Source organism: Carya illinoinensis, chromosome 3 (assembly GCF_018687715.1).
Source record: "Carya illinoinensis cultivar Pawnee chromosome 3, C.illinoinensisPawnee_v1, whole genome shotgun sequence".
NCBI classification, from domain to species: Eukaryota; Viridiplantae; Streptophyta; class Magnoliopsida; order Fagales; family Juglandaceae; genus Carya; species Carya illinoinensis.
Window position 1 is genome coordinate 48,958,313 of NC_056754.1, and position 23,599 is coordinate 48,981,911.

The window sequence follows — 23,599 nt, forward strand, 5'->3', positions numbered from 1 at the left end:
CTCTAGAGTTTTGTCCTTTCCACTGGCCATTTATGGACATCTTGGACCCTTGCTTGCTTTGTAACCACGGTCTCCTCTGCCATCAAGTGAGACTAATATAAGTAAAGTCACTTTGAAAAAATATAGTTTGATATTAAAAAATTAATTTTTTTATATGAAGTTATATTTATTCATTTTTTTTAAATGATTACATGATAATTACGTAATCACAACTGCAACTATTACTTTTTAATATAGTATAACTTTCGCGGCTTTTTCCTTGTTCATCAACAACTAAGAGATGGACTGTTCATCGGGTTTCTTTAATTGGAGATTCTTAATTGGTTATTTCCTCTATCTCAAAAGAGGAAGAGTCTTGACAAATATCTTCCATCTCGAATGACATAGCAAGATCTTTAGCTGCTCATCCAAAGTGGAGCTTCCACAAAATAGATCGATCTTAAAATCGACTTGCGCATTCCATAGCGCAATGGGCCGCTACAAACAATTTATTTGGTAACACTCCTTTAGATTTTATTCCTCCTTGTATCTTGCTTTTGGATAGCGGGAAAGACCCCCCTAATGCTTTGTATTTTGTTTTCATTTTTATTTATATAAGCATGCTTGATTTAACAAAAAAAAAAAAAAAAGATGGGCTGTGGATGCTATTGAAGTATATTTTACATGAGCAAAAGCCATCCAACTCAGTGTATGGTATTCTTCTTGATGATGGAGACTCTGATTAACAGTTGGTTTCTACGAGTTGTTGAGAACAATCGTTTTCTTTTTATATTTTCCCCCACTAAACTAGTAGAATTTTTTCCAAACACTTCTCAATAGACGACGTCGGTACTGTCATTTTTATCCCCTAAATGATTTGTAGCACAACATTTTTCAACTTCAAAGAAGAATATATTGGCTTTTAACTCGCAACATCGCAATATCCATTCTTACAGCACAGCCTTTCTTCCTTCACAATATAAGCGTAGCTGGTAAAGGGTAGAGAGAGAGAGAGAGGAGGGGGGGGGGGGGGGGGGGAGGGGGACAAGTATCTATCATTAGGAGCAATCCCCACTCCTCAAACTTTGTAGTAGATCCAAGTATCCAAAATGTTCAGGTTTCATGTATCTGCAAAATTTGTAGATAAAAATTAGCAGTCTAAGGTCATAGTTATGCCAGATATGTGTTTCATGGAATTCATTGAAAAACTATCTACTTCTATTAATTGGAAAGTAATTTTACACACCCAAAAATTGATGAAACCAGGGGAAGAATTCAGAGAGGCATATCAACGTAATTCCATAATCATTGTTCTAAGTGTAACATATATTATAACTGTTTTGATGGCCATATCGGTGATGGGATGGGGCTGCCTTTTCTTTCCCTTTTTCTTGCAACAAGAAGCTACTGGGGGTGCATTGCAATCCTATTCATACTTTGCCTAGTTCTACAAATTCAGAAAGGATATATATGCTATATTTTACACTCTCCAAAATGAGATTCGTGTGTTAAGTAACAACTGAGGGCAGATAAGAAGGCTTTAGTAAGGCTCGGTAATTTGGTATGGGCACAAGTCTTTAGCTCTCCAGGAACAAGCATGGGAATCTCTAGGTAGAAACTAGAGCATAAATAAAAATCGTGTATCAACATTGACAACAATGTTGTATGCAAAAGATTCTAGAAATACACATTAAGCTAGTAAGTTCTTTTTAATTTCTATTTTTCAATTTGAGAGAGAGAGAGAGAGAGAGAGAGAGAGATTACCAGATAAAAATGAGGGAAAATGAAGTGATTTTGAAAGTGAAATATTAGGCTCAAAAAGTTATTTCAATAATCTGCTAACGGTGGAAATTGGGTACATTGCAAACCACATAGTTCTAAGCTGAAAAGCATGATGGCACCATAATGGCCACAGCTATCTCGCAGCATCAGCAGTGAAGTCAATGTGTAGGAAAGGAATGTGCTTTGGGTTCTTTTTTTTTTTAAGACACCGGGTGTCCGAGAACAAAGTCCCAAATAATCCTAGGGATGCACAGCCTCTCGGCAAGGAGTTGTTTTGGGTTCTTGCTCAACCGATTGCTGGAAGTTAAGAAAATATCAGAATTCAGAAGAGAAATACCCGTGTCGAAACAAGAAATCAATGATGACAAGAGAGCAATTTGGCTTGAAGAACTGTGTTCTGCGAATGACATTCGCTACATGTCTCGCAGGAATCAACTTAAAGCTATCCACCTCTCCATCTGTCTCTCAACAAACAGTTCACAAAGGGGTCAAATCCTCCATAAGAAACCACTTCAGATCAAATGAAGATTACTGAGATGCAACCATCAAATGAATAAGAAAAACTAGCAAAGACTGTGGTTAGGAACAGATAAAAGCATTAAAGAAAGGTGTGCTTGAATCATCCTACCTTGATTCTCAGGTCTAAAACTTTCAGGAAGCTTCAAATCATAACAAAATAGAACATCTCTCTTATATCTGTAGCCATCAATGTCCATATAGGAAACAGCGCCTACTGGTATAGCTCTGTATGAAATGCACTTATGACTCAGTGAGAGGTGAGAGGTTGAAAGAATCCTTTCTCAACCAATGGCAGATGCCACTACTAGGTAACATGAAACAATGATGGTGAAAACTTACTCATTAGCTATGGATCTGGGAATTCCTGCCTCCTCTTCACATTCCTTCACAAGATTCTCCCCACAAGCAATCCCATGAGGCTGCAATTGCCATTGTGGAAATATGAAATCAGAGGCTGGAACAGAATCATAATGGACATAATATAAACCAGCTAATAGGCTTTAGTAATGACTTGACCATAATTATTTTTTTCTCCGTACACATGCAAACTTTCGTCTCGTCGGTGATGTTGCTATGTTGATGGAGTTGTAGTATCGCGGTGGTTCAGATGGCAGTTTCAAGAGAGTTAGTTGTAGAATCCAAGTTGACAGTGCTTGTAAAGGAGGGAGGCAATCTACATATTTCAGAGCAGGGCTGGAAGGAGAAACATGAGGTGCTGGTGGGACTTAACACAATATCGTGGTTTGTGAAAGTGCTAGAGGAGTACCTGAGAGGGGGGAAGAAGGAGATATACTCGGTGATAAGGGAGGGCTATCGTAGCTTTGTTGCTCAATGTTGTGCGAATAGACGTGGGCGTTACTTGTCGATCGCAGAGTATGGTCAAGCAGGAAGAAATTGTTTGCTCTGTTTCCTTGAAGGTGAAGAGGGATGGGGATGGAGAAGGCTAAAGGAACTTGTTTCGGAGATGGCCCAATCTAGGGGAAACAGTTTTGGAAACATTGTAGGAGCTCAGATGAGCAAAGTGGTAAGGGGGGCGTACTCCTTTGATCGGTCCTTCAAGGAGGTACTCACGACGGCGGGACCAAGCCATGCCCAAAGGAGGGCTGATAGAGGTGCAAGTCACGGCGATGGGATGGTGCGTCGAGCCCCTCACCATGTACGGGGTGCAGAGGATGGCAAGACGTTGGCTGGTCAAGAGGCATGGGAGACCAGTAGGCGCTTGCTTGATCTGCTGGGATAACTGAGGAAATAGAGGAAGTATGAAGGCACGTTGGGTTGAAAAAGGAAAGAAGCTGGAGACGGGAGGAAGTAAGGGAGAAAAGAAAGGGGCTCAACGTTTTCAAATGGCTTTGTTGGGCCTTATTGGAGTAAGAAGGTTGGGCCTAAGCCTCAGCCCAGAGTGGCTAAACCCATTATTCCCTCTGGACGGCTGGTTAACCCAACCATGGATAGCGCCTAGCCCAAGGACCTTTCTGATTGCAACTTGGCCTCGTCGAGTGGAGGGCTTGGTGATGGGCCTTGGCTTTCTCAGCCTAGGATCATTCCAATGGAGAGTAACTAGACTCTCTATGACCCGATTCTCCATGACAGCCCTGTGGAGCTCATACCAGAGACTCGGTGCTCTCAGGCGGTGGAAAGGGTAGCAGCGAGTCCATAGACTTCACCGACAGTGGTAGTGGAAAACGTCGATGATGTCCCGATGGCTTTGAGTGAACAACTTATACTACTGAAGCAAGCATTGGGTTCTTTGTCGAGTCTGGAAGTTTTCTCTCCGTTGAAGGGAGGACAGACAGCGCTAATAAGCCCAGAAGCCATGTGTTTGGGTCTGATGGAAACTTCTATACGACCATATCTCGATCTTGAGGTGGAGGATGAAGAGGGGGAGGGATCTAAGGATCAAATGCACTCAGCGGATGGTGATTTGATGTTCCCTAATGTCTGTGGACAGTTGGGGTTGGATAATATTTCATTGGAAGGCGAATCTCACAAATTGCATATTAGTAGGTTAGAGGAACCTGTCCTGTTGAATTCCTGCCTCCTGTCTAAACCACATGTTTCAGATTGGGTCTTTCACAAGGTGAGAGAGATTCAAAAGTTTGTGAGGCTTGATTGTGGTGGTTATGAGGAGCAATTCTTGACTCTATTCAAAGCAATTGAAGCGGGACATAAACAAAAAACTAAAGGTGAATCGAAGAAGCATCGGGAACTCAAAAGATTGAATTGGTAAATGAATATGGAGGGTAGTGCCAGCAAGGGTAGGGTGAAAGAGAAGGGGTTGGCCTTTCCTCAATGAAGCCTAAGATTGTGTCATGGAATATCCGTGGGCTAAATGCGATCAATAAGCGCTACGGATTAGGAACTTGCTACAGGAGTGGAAGGCGGACATTGTATGCCTGCAAGAGATGAAATTGAAAATGATTGATAGGAGAATTGTGCGGAGTTTATGGAGTGGAATTCATGTGGATTGTGCATTCTTGGCCTCTAATGGGGCGTCGGGAGGGGTTGTGGTGATGTGGGACAGGCTGGTGGTGGAGAAGGTAAAGGATTTTATTGGGCAATAGTATGCTCGTTTAAGAGTGTCTCCGATAACTTTATGTGGGCTTTTGCAAGTGTTTATGATCCTAACATAGACATGAATAGAAGATTATTGTGGAAAGAACTAGCTGAGGTCCATAACTGGTAGGAACTCCCTTGGTGTATAGGGGGAGATTTTAATGTTGTAAGATTCCCAAGTGAAGTTTCTAGAAGTAGAAGACTGCGGGCAGCTATGGAGGAGTTTTCGGAGTGTATGTTTGACCTGAACTTGGTGGATTTGCCACTAGCTAGGGGTACTGCTACTTGGTCTAATAATCAGTCATGGTCTCGACTGGATCATTTCTTGATTTCACTAGAATGGGAAAGCCATTTCCCGGATGTATGCCAAAAGCGTATGCCCCGTGTTGGCTCAGATCATTGGCCTATTTTGCTTAATTGTGGAAGAGTTTGTAATAGTTGTCAGCCGTTTAAATTTGAGAATATGTGACTAAAATTGAAAGGGTTGGAAAGGGTCAAATAGTGGTGGTCTTTCTATCAATTCCAAGGTACTCCCAGTTTTATTTTTGCGAGTAAATTGAAAGCACTTAAAAGAAACCTAAAAGTGTGGAACTTGGAGTCGTTCGGTAATGTAGGGGAAAACAAAAAAATAAAGTTGCTGGAACTGCAGAAGATCGAGAGGCTTCAAGAGGTACAACCACTTACTCAAGAAGAACAAGATAGGAAGTCAGAACTAGTTGCAAAGGTTAAGAGGATGTTATTATTAGAAGAGGTCTTGGCGTCAAAAGTCCAAGGTATTGTGGTTGCGGAAAGGAGATCGAAGCACAAGTTTCTTTCACATAATTGCAAACTCTCGCATAGGAGAAATAACAACATTGAGATGCTGAAAGTTGATAGTGTGGAGTGTAGAGATAAGCAGGTACTCCACAATCATGTCGTTGACTTCTTTGAGAACCTTCTAGCGGAGCAGGTGGGATGGCGGCCTCCACTGAATGGGATGGACTTTGATACCATTGGGTCAAGCGATGTGGCATGCTTAGAAAGGGATTTTTTGAGGAGTTAAGAGGTTTATGAAGTAGTATGGAAAATGGCTAGGGATAAGGCTCTTGGACGGAATGTTTCTCTATGAGTTTTTTTCAAGATTGTTGGGAAGTGCTAAAAGAGGACCTCATGAAGTTTTTCAGGAGTTTTTCTTGTCTGGAAAATTTTAAAAAAAAGTCTTAATACCACTTTCCTTGCATTGATACCCAAGAAGGTGGGGGCCACAGAGATCAAGGAGTTTCGGCCTATTAGTCTAGTGCATGGGGTGTATAAGATCATCTCTAAAGTACTTGCGAACAGATTGAAGGAGGTGATGGGAAAGATTGTTACGAAACCTCAAAATGCTTTTGTAAAAGGTAGACAAATTCTGGATGCGGTGCTAATTGCAAATGAATGCCTCAATAGTAAACTGAAAGCTGGAAACACAGGAATCATGTGCAAACTAGACATGGAAAATGCATATGACCATGTTAACTGGGACTTCCTTCTTCATTTGCTCAAGAGGTGTTGTTTTGGAGAGAAATGGAGGGTGTGGATCCATTGGTGTATATCTACGGCAAAGTTCTTTGAGTTAGTAAATGGAGTTTCAGCGGGTTTTTTCAGAGTTCATGCGGTTTGAGACAAGGGGACCTCTTGTCACTCTTGTTGTTCATTATAGTTATGGAGGCTCTAAGCAGGATGCTCTCAACTATGGTTGAAAATGGCTTTATAGACGAATTCCCGATCGGAACTCCGGATAGGGGTATTATTAATATTTCACATTTACTGTTTGCAGATGATACACTTATTATGTGTGAAGCCGAGCAAAATCAGATGCAAGTTCTGAAGGCCTTCTCTTTTGCTTTGAGGCAGTTTCTAGTTTGAATGTGAACTTGGAGAAATTAGAATTGGTGCCAATTGGAGAAATTTCTAACATTCGCCAGTTGGCTAGAACGATGGGGTGCAAGATAACCTCATTTCCTATGACTTACATGGGACTTCCGTTGGGGAGTGCCTCGAGGGCTCCTTCGGTCTGGGATACACTGATCGAGAAAATAGAGCGGAGATTGGCGGGGTGGAAGAGAATGTACCTATAGAAAGGTGGAAGGATTACATTAATAAACAGTACACTTTCTAACCTACCTACTTATTTTTTATCTCTCTTCTCAATACCAGCAAGTGTGGTGGCCCGTATTGAGAAGCTCCAGCTTGATTTCTTGTTTTTTTTTTTTAGGGGGGTGGGGTTTAGGGGAGGAGTTCAAGTTTCACTTGGTTAAGTGGGAGCAGGTTTGTTGTCCTATCTCTAGGGGAGGTTTGGGGATTAGAAATCTAAGAGTATTCAATCGAGTGTTATTAGGCAAATGGCTGTGGAGATTTTCCAGGGAACCAAACACTCTATGGAAATTGGTGATTGAGAAGAAATATTGTGGTTTATGGGGGGATTGGTGTACTAGAGAAATAAGGGGGGCTTATGGAGTTGGGTTGTGATAACACATTAGAAAATGGTGGAGGGTGTTTAACCATTATGTTAAGCTTCAGTTGGGTGCGGGATCTAGGATCAAATTCTGAAGAGATGTTTGGTATGGCAACATGGCTATAAAAGATTTGTATCCTTCTCTTTTCTAGATGGCAAGTGCCAAGAATGTCTCAATGGTGGAAGTTATGGAGATATCGGGGGGGGCAGATTCTCTGGAATATTAATTTTAGTAGGGCGGCACAGGAGGGAAATAAGCAGCTTTGCATATTTCTACAGCATCATATATTCCATAAGACCAAACGTGCAACAAGGGGATGTTCTGTGGTGGACTCTAGCAGGCAAAGGTACTTTTTCCATTTGTTCCTTCAACAAGGCCCTTACTCAAGAGCCCATACTCAGTTTCCTTGGAGAAGGATCTGGAGACACAAGGCACCTCCCAACGTTTCTTTCTTTGTATGGACTGCCTCCCTGGTTAAGATACTTACCATAGATAACTTGAGGAAAATGAGAATTATTATTGTAGACTGGTGTTGCATGTGCAGAGGTGGGGGAAAGTCGGTAGATCATCCCCTCTTGCATTGTGATATAGCAAGATTTCTCTGGAATGAGGTATTTGCTCTACTAGATATGGCCTGAGTTATGCCAAAAACCGTGGAGGCAGTTTTGGCTAGTTGGTCAAACAAAAGAAGCAGACAATCAATTAAAACTATTTGGAAGATGATCCATTTATGCATTAAGTGGTGCTTGTGGCAGGAGTGCAATGAGCGGACTTTGGAAGACCAAGAAAGATCGTTGGAGGAGCTTAAAGTTTTATTTTTTAGAACTCTTTGTAGTTGGGCTATTGCTGTGGATTTTAATGGCATGGCCCTTCATGATTTTCTTGCCTCCAATGTGCCTACCTAGTTAGGGCAATAGAGTTGTGTTACTGGCTTTGCCATTCTTTGATCAATATAATTTGTTTATTTATCAAAAAATAAAAAATGAACTGACCATCAGAGCTTTATCTTTTTGTAATTTTTTATCAAGATTGGGCATAAATAACCTTGCTCAAGTTAACTGCTTCAACAAGAAAAACTGAATTGACCTCCAAAAATTTGCAGCGAGGAAGAAATCCTCAAATTCCCACCCGCCTGAGGTTTTAAATTATAGCAAGGTCATTACAAACCAGTCCTCCAGCAACTAGTTGATCAAGCATCCCTGGATAAGTGGCTTTCCCTTGACTTCTCTTCCCTATCCATAAAAGTTTTTGCCCATTCCTCTCAATGTAGCCATTCATCTGAACTCCATAAGCCTATAAACAGGAAATCATAAGAGAAAAGAAGGCAAAGCTTATAGTCATCAATAACCTAATTGCAATACAGTCAAGATCATCAATCATATAAAAAAACAAAATGTATTGCTTGGTATGTTCAAATATTGATATTCCGTCTTCAATCAATAATGCAGATGTAACGCCCCAATGGAAGACTCAAACCACATAACTTATACTTCAAAAGAATTAGTCAATGATATAATTAGAGCCTCGTTGGAACGTTATAAAGAGCAAGAACTTCTTCTTCCCAAGCAATGTGGGATCTCATATACCACATATCCTTATCCTTATCATATGGGGTATTACAAGAAATATCTGGGGGTAAATATGAAATACAATGGTAATATTCAGTCCATAAGTTTAGTACAAATGGTACTGAAAAGAGGAAGAAGTTTAAAGCCAGTAAGACCAATGCACTATATTTACACAGTCCTACGGTTAATAATACAGTCAAAAGGTAATCAAGAAGTCATCAAACACATATTTTGTATCTCTGTAGCATGTGATGAAAGTTCACTCCACTTCTTTCTTAGCAAAAGCCCATTTTTTGTTTATAGGCGATACAACTTGCACAAAATTATATGAGGATGAGAATGAATCTATGACCTCACCACCAACCCCACTTTATTGAGGGAGGAGATGCCCATTTGGTCTACAGACCTCAGTCTTGATCAGCCGAAACCATGGATTTAATATGTAATATTGAACCATCACTCTATGGGACTCATAAACTCACTTTATAGTTGCCTAACAGATGTAAGAAAATCCTTGACTACTAGTTAAAAATAGAGCTCGTTGTGATGAAATTCTTAAGTGCGATCATTTACTAATTGTCTGTAAGAGTTCCACACATTAAATGATGATAAAGAGAACAAAAGATAACAAAATAGTGAAAAGGCGAGTCATATGGGGAAATGATTCCTAAGCAACAGGTTGGACAATTCACCTTCAGCATTTTGTTTTATATAATTTCAAGTCCTGGGTTGACAGAATCAACTCTCTTTAGGTCAGTCTCAGGAACCTTTGTCACAGAAGAATATAAGTTTAGCGAAAGCAGAGCATCCAAAAGATAAGAAGTATTAACCACTGAATTTTCCTCTCTATTGATATAATATTTTTTATAAGTATTAAAAAAATACCATCAATGGGGAGGAATTTTTTTCCTTTATAAAAGCTAAAGAAAAGCACTTGGTTTTTAAAGCAAAAGAATCTAGAACCAAATCAAGTTGCAAGTGTCTAATAATATTTGACACGTTTTCTTAAAATTTATGACTACAAAACAATGGTGTCAACTGTGTCTCAAGAGAACTTTGTATCCAAAAGATGAGACATTCCAAAATGCCACAAACCCACCTTTATTCCAAAGTAAGGAGCTGCAGCACGTTCCAATGAAAAAAAGACCCGCGAACCAAAGGAAGATTTCACAGGGTAAAGCTGAATAAAATCAGTAGAATTGATATCAGTCAAGGACACAACGATTGGACACTCGGAAACATAAAGAAACTTCCAAATAAGGGAGTGGGGGAAGGGTGATATATTCTAGCATGCAATCCTCACGCACAAATATGATGTGAAATCACCATTGGTCCTTAATACCCTTCCTCACGTGTGAGTAAGTGTAGATTCTAGGATTTGAACTCGATATCTGCTCTAATACCATGTAAAATTACCTACTTGTTAAACATGTTTTTTTAGTACAACGACTTGTTAAACTTTTAAATTGATAGAAAGATATATATATATATTATTATTTAATTTATGTTTTAACATATTCCAACACACGTTCACTTGGTACGCACAAAAAGAATAACATGAGCGAATCAGTGCGTCGCTTAATTACAATTATTACCTCGTTCCGTATACCTGGAATCAGTTCTTCCCCCAAGCATTTGACCACATCTCCAACTGCACCAGTCCTATCCTCGGGTTTTCCCAACATCGGATGTAAGGTCACATGGGCACCAATGCGCCCTCCATAAGAATCATCTCTAGGGAAAAAGAAGACATCCTTGAATCTCTTTAAATGTTGAGCGAAACTGCGAGAATTTGAAAAATTACCTAATAAACCTACTGTTTTGATTCCCGAATAGATACAAACAAAATCGATTCCGCAATACAATTCAACATGATAGAAATTCAGTTCTCGGAGAATTTGACCGAAACATATCAGTGAGGTCAGTAATAAAAAAAACCATATACGAATTTCTCTATAAGACTAACCCTTACCCATTATGAAGATAACCAACGATTTCGTCCTCGATAACAAATGGAAGGAACTCGGATTGCTTTTCCTGGGAGCGATTCCAAAAGAGAAATGAGTAAATCTAACAAATGGAAATGGAAAAACGGTCCGTTTGGCTTGAGAAGGAGTCAAAATCTGAGAGAAGTAGGTCCAAAAACAGCCAAAATGATTCTTAATTCCTTTAACGTTTTGAATTTCTGGGGAACCAAACAGAGGAAAAGAGAGACTCCAAGGGACTTAACTGATCCACGATTGCAGATTTTGACCTTCTGGAAGAATCCTGATATATCCGAAGGATCGTCTGGAAGGCTTTCCGGTTGAGAAATTCGCAAGACGTCGTCCCAAGTGAAGGAAGTACCAGCGGCGGATACTGAAAGAGTAGTGGACTTAGATTTGAAGCAAGCGTGAGTGAGAAAACGTGATGGAAACTGTGTCGAAGTTCTCATGGGAAAAGCAGGAGAAGCTTTGGAGATGCAGAGGGAGGGAACGAACGAGTTTTGGATTTTGTATGAGAGGGGAAGAGTGCAACTGCCGGCCATCAGCGAGCTTGGGCAATTGGCATGCAATGATAAGTGAGATCACTCCCTCCATGTGCTAATTTCGTCCGTACCGGCAGGAGAACACTCCCGGTCCGTCCCGGATTTTCACCATCCGACTTGGCCGGTTTGGATGGTGTAACAAGCCTAATTGATTTGGACTCAGCTCAAGCCCATAGGCTACCTTTACCCTTTACTGTACTGCTTTTTACCCTTGTTTTGTCATCAAATTATTGTACGGGCCTTTGGTTGTAACAGGAGTGGGCTTAAGCCTGTAGAATAAACTAATTGCCTGACTTTAGTCTACTATCTTGTGTTTACTTTTAGTCCAAGCCTATGTGGGTTATATGTAATGAGCAACTTGACTATGAGGAATCATCAGAAAGTTAATGCAAATCTATTTCTTTCTTATCATCTTTTTCTTCTTTTCTTCAATGGAGGTGTTTCTCTTTAAGTGAGCAATTTCTATGTATTTCTCTTTTAAGTAACTTGAGGTATGTTACAAGTGGTATCCAGAGCCAGTCTTTCCTTGGCATTGACTTCATCAATTCGTAAAAATGGAACAAATTATCTTATCCTTACTCAATATCAAAGAGCTTCTGGAACAAAATCTTCAACGTTTCAACGTTGTCCAGCAACATCTGAATGATTTTTGAAACAGCCACAATAAAATGCACGAAGTATTTTGACAACATATGAACAAATGGAAGAGCAACTTCAACGAAAGCTTCAACCATTTGAAGGATCAAATCGGTGAAATAGGGATAGCATGTACAATACAGGATGACGATGTACATGCAGCATCTGACGAAGAAAATGTTAAAGGCCAAAAGGACAAGATCCGTGCAATGCATGAAGACGAAGAACAAGCAATGGTGGATTCCTTGTGCCATTTCATCTTCAACCCAAGCTGTCTCTCTCAAATCCCGATTTCTTCTCCACCACAATGGATTTCTTTCCCTCAGCTAGCCTCAGCTCTGTCTTGGGGGCCATCGAAATTGTCCTTTCTTAGGAAACAACTGCAAATAGAGACGCGACAACAAGAGAAGGAGCATGTAAGTTCATCCACTAGGAACGATTCCCGTGGCACCAAATGGAGTTTTGACCCTGGTGGAACAGTTATTGGGTGCAAAATCGATATGGACCCAAAACCATCTAAAGCTCTGAAACTCCTCCAATCTATTAGACCTATCCATCTTTCTAATAACCAACAACCAAACCCAAATGAGAATGAAGGTCAAAGCTCCACTAACTCTAATCGAGAAGAATATGGAAAACAAGCCTTCCAGGTTTTCAACAAAATACAGCCGTGGGATTGGTCTTTCCTGTTAAAGAATTCTTGCAATCTTGACGAGGCTATTACTAATGGTGCTGCAATCCAGGCTGCTAATTTGGGTGACGTGGGTAACGAGAAAATCTTGATTTCCAGGTACACAACCCACCCGTTTCATCCATACCCAGATATATTGAAGGAATACCCAGACCACATCAAGCTCATTTTTCATGAATGCAAAGCTTCTCAAATGTCTCTGTATATAGGTAATTTGTTGGCTAAGACTTGGAGAGATGAACTTGAAAATGCTTTCCGAAGGTTTGGGTGCTGCAGTGTACAGTTTAAGAAAGATGGGTATGGGTTTGTAGTATTTAACTACCGTTTGGATGTAGCTTGTAATTTGTTCGATGAAATGCATGAAGAGACCCTTGCAGATGCCACAGAGCACATATTTCAATTCAGGGAAGAAGACCCCAACACTAATGCCCACCTCGCTGAGAATTTAAGGGGTAAGAAATTTTTTGCTCATCATTTGCTTGTTGTATTGTTGCTAAGAGGTGTTTTTGAGCCCTTTGATAGAGGAAGGGAGTCCTTTGATATATTGCTTGGTTCTATTTGTTCACGAACTTCTCAGTTTGCTCTCGACATGAAGGGGGTTTTGAGTTGTAATGGTAGTCATTTGGCAAGCACGTACAGTGCTCTAGCCATGCTAAAAGTGGATGGCAAGGTTCGTAATGAGAGTTCCAAAAATTATATTGAGAGGCAATTGATTGAGAATGATGGTCAAGGGCTACACAACCTTGCTTTGAACAAGATGGTTCTTGACGTTTTGAATTTTTATATGATTGATCTTGTCAAAATCAGCATTGAGAACCTCGAACTCATGGCCAGAAATTGTGTCTCCTTAGTTTTTGTTAAAGTGAGTGATTGTAAAATCAGCTTTCATACTGCAAATGCTTTAGAGGAATTTTATGGTGGTTCCTTCAATGACCATCCATGCAAGTACTCAAGTGTTTTAGTTCCTCAAAAATTATGTCGTAAATTATTGTATGGGCGTTTGGTTGGTAACAGGAGTGGGCTTAAGCCTGTAGAATGAACTAATTGTCTGACTTTAGTCTTATTATCTTGTGTTCACTTTTAGTCCAAGCCCAATACGTGGGTTATATGTAATGAGCAACTTGGCTATGAGGAATCATCCATAATGCAAATCTATTTCTCTCTTATCATCTTCTTCTTCCTTTCTTCAATGGAGGTGCTCCCCTTAAAATGAGCAATTTCTATGTATTTCTCTTTTAAGTAACTTGAGGTGTGTTATATATGGTTAGTTAGAATTGAGGTGAATTGAAATAAAAGTTAAAAATTAAATAAAATATTATTAAAATATTATTTTTTTAATATTATTATTATTTTAAAATTTTAAAAAGTTAAATTATTTATCATATTTTGTGTTGAAAGTCGAGAAAGTTGTAATGATTAAATTACATGAGTTGAAATAGGATTGATAACCAAACGCAGCCCATGTTCTTATCTTTAGGACGAGGGATTATTATTTTTGGAAACTGATATAGTTAGTGAGAGTTGGGTCTCAAAATGTTTTTTTCTTACTTATAGTTATTGATTAAGAAACGTTTTTTTAATGATATTGTGAATTTTTTCAAAATATCTAAAAATATAAAAAAAAATGTATGGGAAAAAAAAAACATTTAGCCTTTTCAGGACAATTTTTTGGGCTACACCCTCGTTGAGTGTAGCATAACTCTTTTTTATTGGAACCGAATGTTTGGAAACAGCATCTCAACTAATTTTGAGAGTGCACAAGTCTTCGATAATAAATTTTTTCCAAGTACATCTAAGATAATTTAATAAAAAATTCTCTCAACTTGATAGTCCCTAAAAATTATTTGTACTAGTAAGTGCACATTGGATTAGAGATTATTTATTTGTATTTTTTTTCTAATTTCCGAATTATGTTTGTTAACGTCATATTTCGTACATTTTTGGGCCAAATCCCAACAACTCGGATTTAGGTTTTATACCTTCACACTCAAGGAGACAAGGGAGTGGAGCTCAGTGTTAGCTGGGGAGCCTCTGATATTTAAGTAAGTAAATCTCCTTAGTAGTTTTTGCTAGAGTACTAAAGTTTAGAAAGATTTCTTCATATATGGGGGTCAACTTTTATATGAGATTTATGGGGAGACGTCTCGTACTATGCTTTAGGGGGCTTATGTCATTTTGACTGTTGTTTGGTCAAAATCCTTTAATGCGGTGTGGCTCATGAGAAGACGCCATTAATGCGACTTGGAGTTAGGGGAGTGGCGCCATTAATGTGGCATGGCTTCTTGATTAGACTTTAGCCTGCGAGTGATCATCACTGAGACTCTCCATACATTCTGTCAAGAGATCAAGGGTCCTCCACATCTCTCACTCGTCTGTCTATACAAATTCTCGAGTGCTAGGTTTCATTTGGGGGTGTTAGGGCAACGAGTATCATCTGTCCTTACAATTTGTCTTTCTAGTGTGGAGGTTGCTTCATGGATTGGTTTAACTTGCGGGTCAAGTACTCCATTGAAACCCAATAACTTCTTTAGAGAAGGGTTGTTAGGCCAAGTTGGGCCCCTCGAGGTCCCTCAGGCATGTCACATGGGCCTTGAGAAAGGGAGGTAAAGTCCATTTACAAGGGTTTTTTTTTTTTTTATCAATTTTTTAATAACGAGCATCAGTAATAATTTAGACAAAGGCAAATGTAAAATTTGCCTAAAAGTAGATGCTTTGGCATTTGCCTTTGTCATTTAAGATATAATTTCACGTTAGATTATTTATTTATTATCTAAAATAATAATAAAATATTATCTTTTTAATAAGAAAGTTTTATAATTTTTTTTTCATATTTTATAATTATACTGACCATATATTAATTAATAATTTATTTTTTATAATCTTATCGAATACATGCACAATCTCAATTTAAAAATAATAACAATTCATCATGAGGTCCAGCATAAAAAAATCTGCCATTGCTAGTCTTTTTGCCAGCATAAAAAAATCCAACTCATGAGTTCAGTATAAAAAATCCAAGCCAATCCATAAAAAAACTGCCAGCATAAAAGATTTCGAGTTGAAATAATAATAAGATTCCTATAGTCACCAAATGAGCTCCCGAAAACATGTTTTGAACTGTGCATTTTAATTTTTTTTTCTTTTTTTATATATATTTTTAATCATCATAAACATTTTTAAAAAATTACAATATTATTTAAAAATATTTTCTTAATTATTAAATTAAAAAAAAAAAAAAAAGGAATCGAGACACTCATTTGCGTCACTTTTTAGGGAGAATTAGTATTTCTCTAATAATAAATGGGCATCAGTACAGTAGATTCATTCCACGTTGCTTCGAAGGGGTTGCTCTTGGTTGTCTTTTTGCTGCAATTTTCTGAACTGATCGAAAGGTCCAAGCCATGCAGACTTTAAGTTAAATAATTACTCTAAAAGAAAAGGGGTACCAATGAAAAATATAAAAGAGATGGCTTTCAACCTTATATGACATAAAGTTTAGTGCATGCAACGACAACCAATGAAAAGGTGGTGATACCACAGTTTTTAATTTCGTACTTTCTTGGTAGGTACGATACAGAAATTATATCTATTTTATATAGGTTTAAATATTGATTATATCGATTGATATTTCCATCTATATCGGACTATATGAAAGAATTAAAGGAACTCTGGAATTACATACCAGAGACGTGTATATTCTTATATATATATAAACAGAGTTGTTTAAAGAGATTATGTATTTGTTACAAGAGATAAGAATTACAAAAGATTTAAATACAAGTTAAATGATAAAATGATAACTGCCGAACATCACACCAAGAGGCAACGCCTGCAAGCTATCCCGTTTGAACTGGATGATCCTTATCCTTATCATTCCCCCGCAAACTAGTAGGGAGATCCAACACAGAAAGTTTGTTTCGTAGAAAACAAAAACGATCAGCTATGTGGCCCTTGGTGAAAATATCGGCAGGTTGCAATGAAGAGGGGACGTGCTGTAGAACAATGTCTCAGTTTGCCACCTTTTCACAGACAAAGTGGTAATCAACTTCAATATGTTTAGATCGAGCATGGAAAATAGGATTGGAAGTAAGGGCTAAAGTACTGATATTATTACACCACACAATAGGAGCAGAGTAAAGTGAAACCTTCAGCTCACACAAGAGCATACGCAGCCAATATACTTCAGCTGTAACAAGAGCTAAGCATCGGTATTCTGCCTCAGTACTAGATTTGGAAACCACAAGTTGTTTCTTGGTCGACCAAGAGATGAGGTTGGAACCCACATAAACACCATATCCACACGTTGATTATCTATCGTCAGGATCACCAGCTCAATCGGTATCGCAATAAGCATCAATAGAGAAGGAATCGGGTGTGTAAAAGAGGCCATAATCCAACTTCTTCTTCAAATAACGTAGTTCACGTTTGGCTGCTGTCCAATGAGTAGAGGTTGGAGCTTGCATGTGTTGATAAAGCTGATTTACTAAGTATGCGATGTCGGGACGTGTGAGAGTGACATATTGCAAGGCACCTACCGTTTGCCTATACTCAGATGGATCTGGGAGAGGTTCTCCAGCAAACTTGGATAGCTTGGAGCTCGACACACAAGGAGCTCGATAAGGCCGGATGCCAAGAAGCTTTACTCGATCTAAAAGATCAATAATATATCTTGTTTGCCGAAGATGCAACCCGAAAGGAGAACGTGTGGCCTCAATTCCCAAGAAGTACGTTAACTGTCCAAGATCCTTCATGGCAAACTCAAGTTGCAGATCAAAAATAAGAGATGTAATGAAGTCCCGATCATTAGACGTGACAAGAACGTCGTCCACATATACTAATAAAAATACATACACTAAACCATGGTGATAAGTGAACAAGGAGGGATCAACTTGTGAATTGTGAAAGCCAAGAGACAACAATGTAGTGGATAAACGATTAAACTAAGCTTGAGGAGCTTGCTTCAAACTATAGAGGGATTTATGAAGCTTACACACAAAATCGGGGTGCACAAGATCCTCAAAGCCTTTTGGTTGTGTCATATATACCTCTTTTTCTAAAATGTCATGGAGAAAAGCATTAGAGACATCAAGTTTGCTAATATCCCAGTTGAAAGAAACGGCAAGTGCAAAAACCATGTGCACGGTAGAAGGTTTGATGACGGGGCTGAATGTGTCATGAACTTCAATACCACTTCTCTGTAAATAGCCAACAACAACTAGTCTAGCCTTGTGACGTTCAATGCTTCCATCAAGTCGATGTTTAAGCTTAAAAACCCATTTGCAGGGAACCGCATTTTTACCAGGTGGACGAAAGCATAAAGACCAGGTTTCATTCTTCAATAACGCCTGAAACTCACTGTCCATTGCTGCATGCCACTCAGATATAGATGCTGCTTGAGCATAGGTCCAAGGCTCAGAGATGACCATACCTAGATGCAAAGCTTGAAGAGGGTGACGGGTAGAGTAATGTAATTGAAAATCGGGAAAGCTACATGGCTTAAGATGGCCAGTTTGGGATCGAGTGATCATGTGAGTGGAAGACATGTGAAAAGGTGGTTCTCTGTCTTGGTGGTTAGGAGGTTCATTATCTTGGGAAGAAGGAAGCTGGCTAGTAGACGTAGTGGAAATAGGAGAGGCTAGAGGAATATCGGGATGGCCAGAAGTGAAAAGGGGTGTAGAGGAATGAAGAACACGTTCGGGTGAGGTAGAATTATGAGAAATAGTAGGTGAGGAAGGAGCAAGACTCTGAGAAGAAATAGGGGAAGAATTAAATATATGTGAGGGAGGAGATAAAAGTAAGTTATGAGAATTACCTGCGAGGTGCACGTCACTGGTAGAGTTAGTGAAAATGGATTGTACGTGAGCTGGAAAATTACCTTCGTCAAATACCACATTTCGAGAAATATACACATGCCTGGAAGATGGGTCAAAGCACCGAAAACCTTTATAATTAGAGCAATAACCGATGAAAATATAGGGTGTGCTATGATAAGATAATTTATTAGTTGAGTAAAGATGAAGATATGGAAAACATTGACATTCAAAAGCTCTAAAATATGTGAAGTCAAGAGTAAGGTGAAAGAGACATTCATAGGGTGATGAATAATCAAGAACCTTGGTGGGTAAACGATTAATAATGAAAATAGAGGTTAGAAAAGCATCCACCCAAAATTTCTTAGGTAAGCCGGATTGGGCGAGAAGAGTGAGACCCATTTCCATAATATGATGATGTTTTCTCTCTACGAGGCCATTTTGTTGGGCAGTATGAGAACATGATAAGCAATGAAAAATTCCGTTGGCACTCAAAAAATGCTTAAAAATGGTAGAACAATATTCACCACCATTATCACTTTGAAATTGTTTAATGGTGTAATTAAATTATTTTTCCACTAAAAGCTTAAATTTAACAAACGTAGAATAAACATCAGATTTATTAGAAAGGGGAAAGAGCCAACAAAAACGAGTGAAGTCGTCAATAAAAATTACATAATATCAACAACTGCTTAACGAAGGCGTGGAAGTGGACCATACATCGGAATAAATTATTTCTAGAGGAGCCGTTGACTTGCTTGAAGAATCTGAAAATGGCAATTTTTAGACTTGCCGAGTTGACAAGATACACAAATAGCTTGTTTATTTATTGAATTACTAAGTAGAAGAGAAAATTTAGAAATGACACGGTGAAGAGTTGCTGTGGAGGGATGTCCCAAACGGCAATGCCATGTGGAGGTAGAAGCCTTGAAGCCAACAATCATGGTGAGAGCGTGGAATTTTGATGACGATAGTTGATGAAGGTTGATTGGGTACAATCCATTATCACTTGGTCCCGTCAAGAGCGTGTCCCCTGTCAGGATGTCCTTCACAGAAAAATTAGAACCAGTGAGTTCAAAGAGAACCTTATTATCCTTGCAAAATTTATTAATAGAGAGGAGATGAGCCGAAGTCTGAGGACAATAAGCAACATCATTTAAGGTGAGAGTAGAGGAAGGAGTTTTAATGGAAGCAGTGCTAGTGCGAGAGATGGTCAAACCTGTCCCATTACCTACTCCCATTGAGTCATCACCTTCATAAGTTTGCGAGGTAGCAAGATTAGCAATATCTGAGGTAACATGAATGTTAACTCCACTATCAGTATACCATTGATGTTGATTGAGATAACTGGTATTAGCTTTAGCAACCATAGCAGCTAATTCCATTGGAGGGTGACGTCCCTGAAAGGAATAATTCATGCGGTTAAAACAATCCAAGGCTGATGTCCTTGAAAGGAATAATTCATGCGGTTTGCAAATTTGACATGGAGAGCGCGAGCAAGAATCCGAAGCAACAGGTGCAGCTGATGATGTAGGCGGCAAGTGAGGGAACAGTTGCTGAAACTAAGAAGAAGCAGTACCTGAACTTTTGGATACCCCAAAAAAGTGGGACTTGTTGGTGTTGTTGTGAGGTCCAGGTTTCGAACCATTTTTATGTGAGTAAAGAGCATATGGTCTTGCTTCAAGTTGAATGGATTGACTATGAAATTTTTGCATCAGATCATAGTTCAATAACTCTGCATGAAAATCAAAAAATGGCATGGATTTCTCCTTAGCAAGGAGCATATACGTTCTCACAAATGAGTGAAAAGAGGAGTTAAGACCATTGAGAACAAATAAAATTAAATCCGAATCATCTATAGGTTTCCCAACAGCAGATAATTCATCAGCAAGGGACTTAACTTCATCTAAAAAATCTTTACAAGACATCGAGCCTTGTTGTAAAGATTGCAACTTTCTCTTTATAAGAGAAATTCGAGAGGTTGAAGGCGCAGCAAACCGTGCACCAAGAGCTTGCCAAGCAAGCCGAGAGGTCACACGACCATAAATGGTGGAAACCACCGCAGTAGATAAGGAAGAAACAATCCAGCCAAGTACCGTTTGGTCCTTATACTGCCAAACCACATAAGCAGAATTAAGAAGACCCTCGGCCTTTTGTTCATCACTAAAAAATTGAGGAGGACTAGGTTCGGAACCATCAATGATTCCCATGAGACCATAGCTTCGGAACATAGGAATTAATTGAGCAATCCAGGCAAGAAAGTTAGTTCCATCAAGTTTGGTGGAAATAACTTGAGCTGGAAGGTGAAAGGCAGCGGAAGATGTAGCAACAACCACGGGATCTACAGAAGCGTTAGCTATAGACTGTCTGATACCGTGAAAGAATTGAAGGAACTCTGGAATTACATACCAGAGACGTGTATATTCTCATATATATATATATATAGAAACAGAGTTGTTTAAAGAGATTATGTGTTTGTTACAAGAGATAAGAATTACAAGAGATTTAAATACAAGTTAAATGATAAAATGATAACTGCAGAACATCACGCCAAGAGGCAACATCTGCAAGCTATCCAGTTTGAACTGGATGATCCTTATCCTTATCACTATAAACCGGCCCGTATTTCGGCCTTTATTTATTTTTTATTTTTTCATTTATTCAAACTACAGGCTCATTTTTTTACGCCCAATTCAGACTAGTCTATTTATAATTTATATATATGTATTTATGCATAATATATTCATATATAGATTATTATTTTGGAATATAATTAATATATATTTATATATATAATTTATTCATATATCGACTATCCCGAAACGGTACACGAAATGATACCGGTACCGAAATATTTCGTTCTAGTGCCTTGACTTGTACGGCATCCAGTACGGTATTCAAAACATTGGATGATACTTGTTTGGATTTGGAAAACGTTTCATCTCATCTCATCTTATTATTACAACTTCTCCAAATTCTTACATAAAATATAATAGACAATTCAACTTTTTCAAATCTCAAAATAATAGTAACAATATTTTATTCAACTTTTATCTTTTATCTAAAACCATCTCATCTCATTTTTGAATCTCAACCAGCACTGGTTGGTAGGGGTGAAAACCGACCTATCGACGCGGTTTTTCGTCCAAAACCGAAACCGCACCTATGGGGAAAAATGAGACAAATATCGACCGAAACCGGCCGGAGAATGGGGAGGAAACCGTCGTCCTCAGTCTCGGTGTAACTCCGGTCGGTTCGTCGGCGTCATCGGTTGCTGTGTGCGCCGTGAGAGAGAGCGAGAAAGAGAAAGTGAGGTGACTGAGATTTTTGAGAGAGAGAGAGAGAGAGAGAGAGAGAGAGAGAGAGACCGCGAGGTGAGATTAGAGAGAGAGAGCGGGAGGGAGCTGGCCTTGCGTGGCTGCGTGCACCTTGAGAGAGAGAGAGAAAGCGACAGAAAGCGAGAGAGAGAGAGGAGGGGGCGGAGGCGGCAAAATGCCTGAGACTGAGTAAAAAGAACAAACGAGGAAGAAGAGGAAGGGACGTGCGCTGTGTTAACCCTAGGGTTAAACGGCGCCGTTCCTTTTATTATTTTTTTCAAATACTAAGTCCTAAAACGACGCCGTTTTACTTCAGTTTAAGTGAAACGTCGTCGTTTCATATATGTATAATTAAAAAAAATTAGATTTAAACCATCAGTCGGTTCAGCGGTCTGGCCCAGGTTCAAACCGGGACCGAACCGTTGGACATCGGTTTTTCATAAAATCTACCGTGCGCCGACCGGTTCTACTCCGGTTCCGATCTCTGGCAGCCGGTCTGAGTCGGTTCCGGTCGATTTTTCGGTAATTTGTACAGCCCTACTGGTCGGTTATTTAACAAGTTATGAAAATTTTATAGAATGGACAGACAATAATTCTAATTAGAGATGATAAATAAAACCAGACACATAATTGAAGAAAAGATGATGACCAGAAAAACCGCAGGAGTTAAAAGGAAAATTTGATCGTGTCTGATTAATCATAGTAATTGCAAAGCTTGAGGAAGAAGTTGCAAAGGCTGAAATTTAAGACAAATTCATCACAACCTATTCTCTATGTTAAAAAACTCAGGACTTTTTCAAAAAATTTCCATTCGTTAACAAATCTCTATTGTTCTTTATTTTTCTACTTTATTTATTTAGATTTTTTTTTTATTTGTGGTTGCTTGAAAATATTGACCAGTTGAGTCTAGTCAAAAGAATAACATCAAAAGGAAACTATAAGAAATTGCCCAATGTTTATACAATTGGTATCCATAAGCTTTTACTTGCAGGAAACTACCTAAAAGGAAAATACTAAAAACTATTGGTGGGTAATATTTGAAAATAAACAATATATTTATGGCCTTTAAGAAGTAGTACTAAAATGCATGGCTCACATTTATAAACATACCAAGGATGTTCAACCAACATGCATATCAAACTATAAAACTATAAAAAGGATATTCAACCAACATGTTGTTGGGTTGTATGTAGAGCCTGGTTTGTGAGTAGAAAATTGAGAAACAGAGAGTTCACTCGACTTGGTGCTCAAGCAAAATTTAACCCTTGAGTTTACCCAAGGTGTGCTCGACAGTGGGCTCGAGCGAAACTCAACCCGTGAGTTCGCTCGAGTCTTGTCTCGAGTCTTACTCGACAGTGGGCTTGAGCGAGTTACAATAACTGGTATCATAGCCAAGGTTGGATCTGAAGGAGAATAATGATTGGAGGCAGAGTGAAAGCACCCAAGATCGAGATGTTCGACAACACTGATTTTGGGTACTGGAAGATGCAGATCGAGGACTATCTTTATGGGAAAAGGCTACATTTTCCACTGTTAAGAACAAAGCTGAAGAGCATGGATGATGCTAAGTGGACCCTGTTAGATCGATAGGTTCTAGGGATTGTTTGTGTAACAGCCCGCTAGAAATTTAATTGTGAAATTTCTATTAGCTTTAGGAACCTCGTGAAGACCCCATAAGTTTTCAAGAATCGACTAATCACATAGGTTTTAGCCTGTCAACATAGTTAGTGTTATCACTCACTA

At 39.0% G+C, this 23,599-nt stretch overlaps 1 protein-coding gene across 3 annotated transcripts; it reads right to left on the reverse strand.

Moving 5' to 3' along the window:
- Window positions 1-869: 869 nt before the first annotated feature.
- On the reverse strand, window positions 870-11,551 carry LOC122305050 (nudix hydrolase 20, chloroplastic-like). Of its 3 annotated transcripts, none has more exons than XM_043117337.1 (9): window positions 11,106-11,551; window positions 10,848-10,912; window positions 10,471-10,609; window positions 9,975-10,055; window positions 8,475-8,600; window positions 2,620-2,699; window positions 2,390-2,505; window positions 2,099-2,219; window positions 870-1,107 (listed from the first exon to the last, which is right to left on the reverse strand). In XM_043117337.1, the coding sequence occupies exons 1-9, from the start codon at window positions 11,400-11,402 to the stop codon at window positions 1,038-1,040; spliced, it is 1,095 nt and encodes a 364-aa protein (XP_042973271.1). In that variant the 5' UTR covers window positions 11,403-11,551; the 3' UTR covers window positions 870-1,037. The 3 variants fall into 3 exon arrangements, with proteins under 3 accessions (XP_042973271.1, XP_042973270.1, XP_042973273.1); XM_043117336.1 differs by having other exon boundaries at window positions 10,471-10,657; XM_043117339.1 differs by lacking the exon at window positions 9,975-10,055 and having other exon boundaries at window positions 10,471-10,657.
- Between the last annotated feature and the right edge of the window lie 12,048 nt (window positions 11,552-23,599).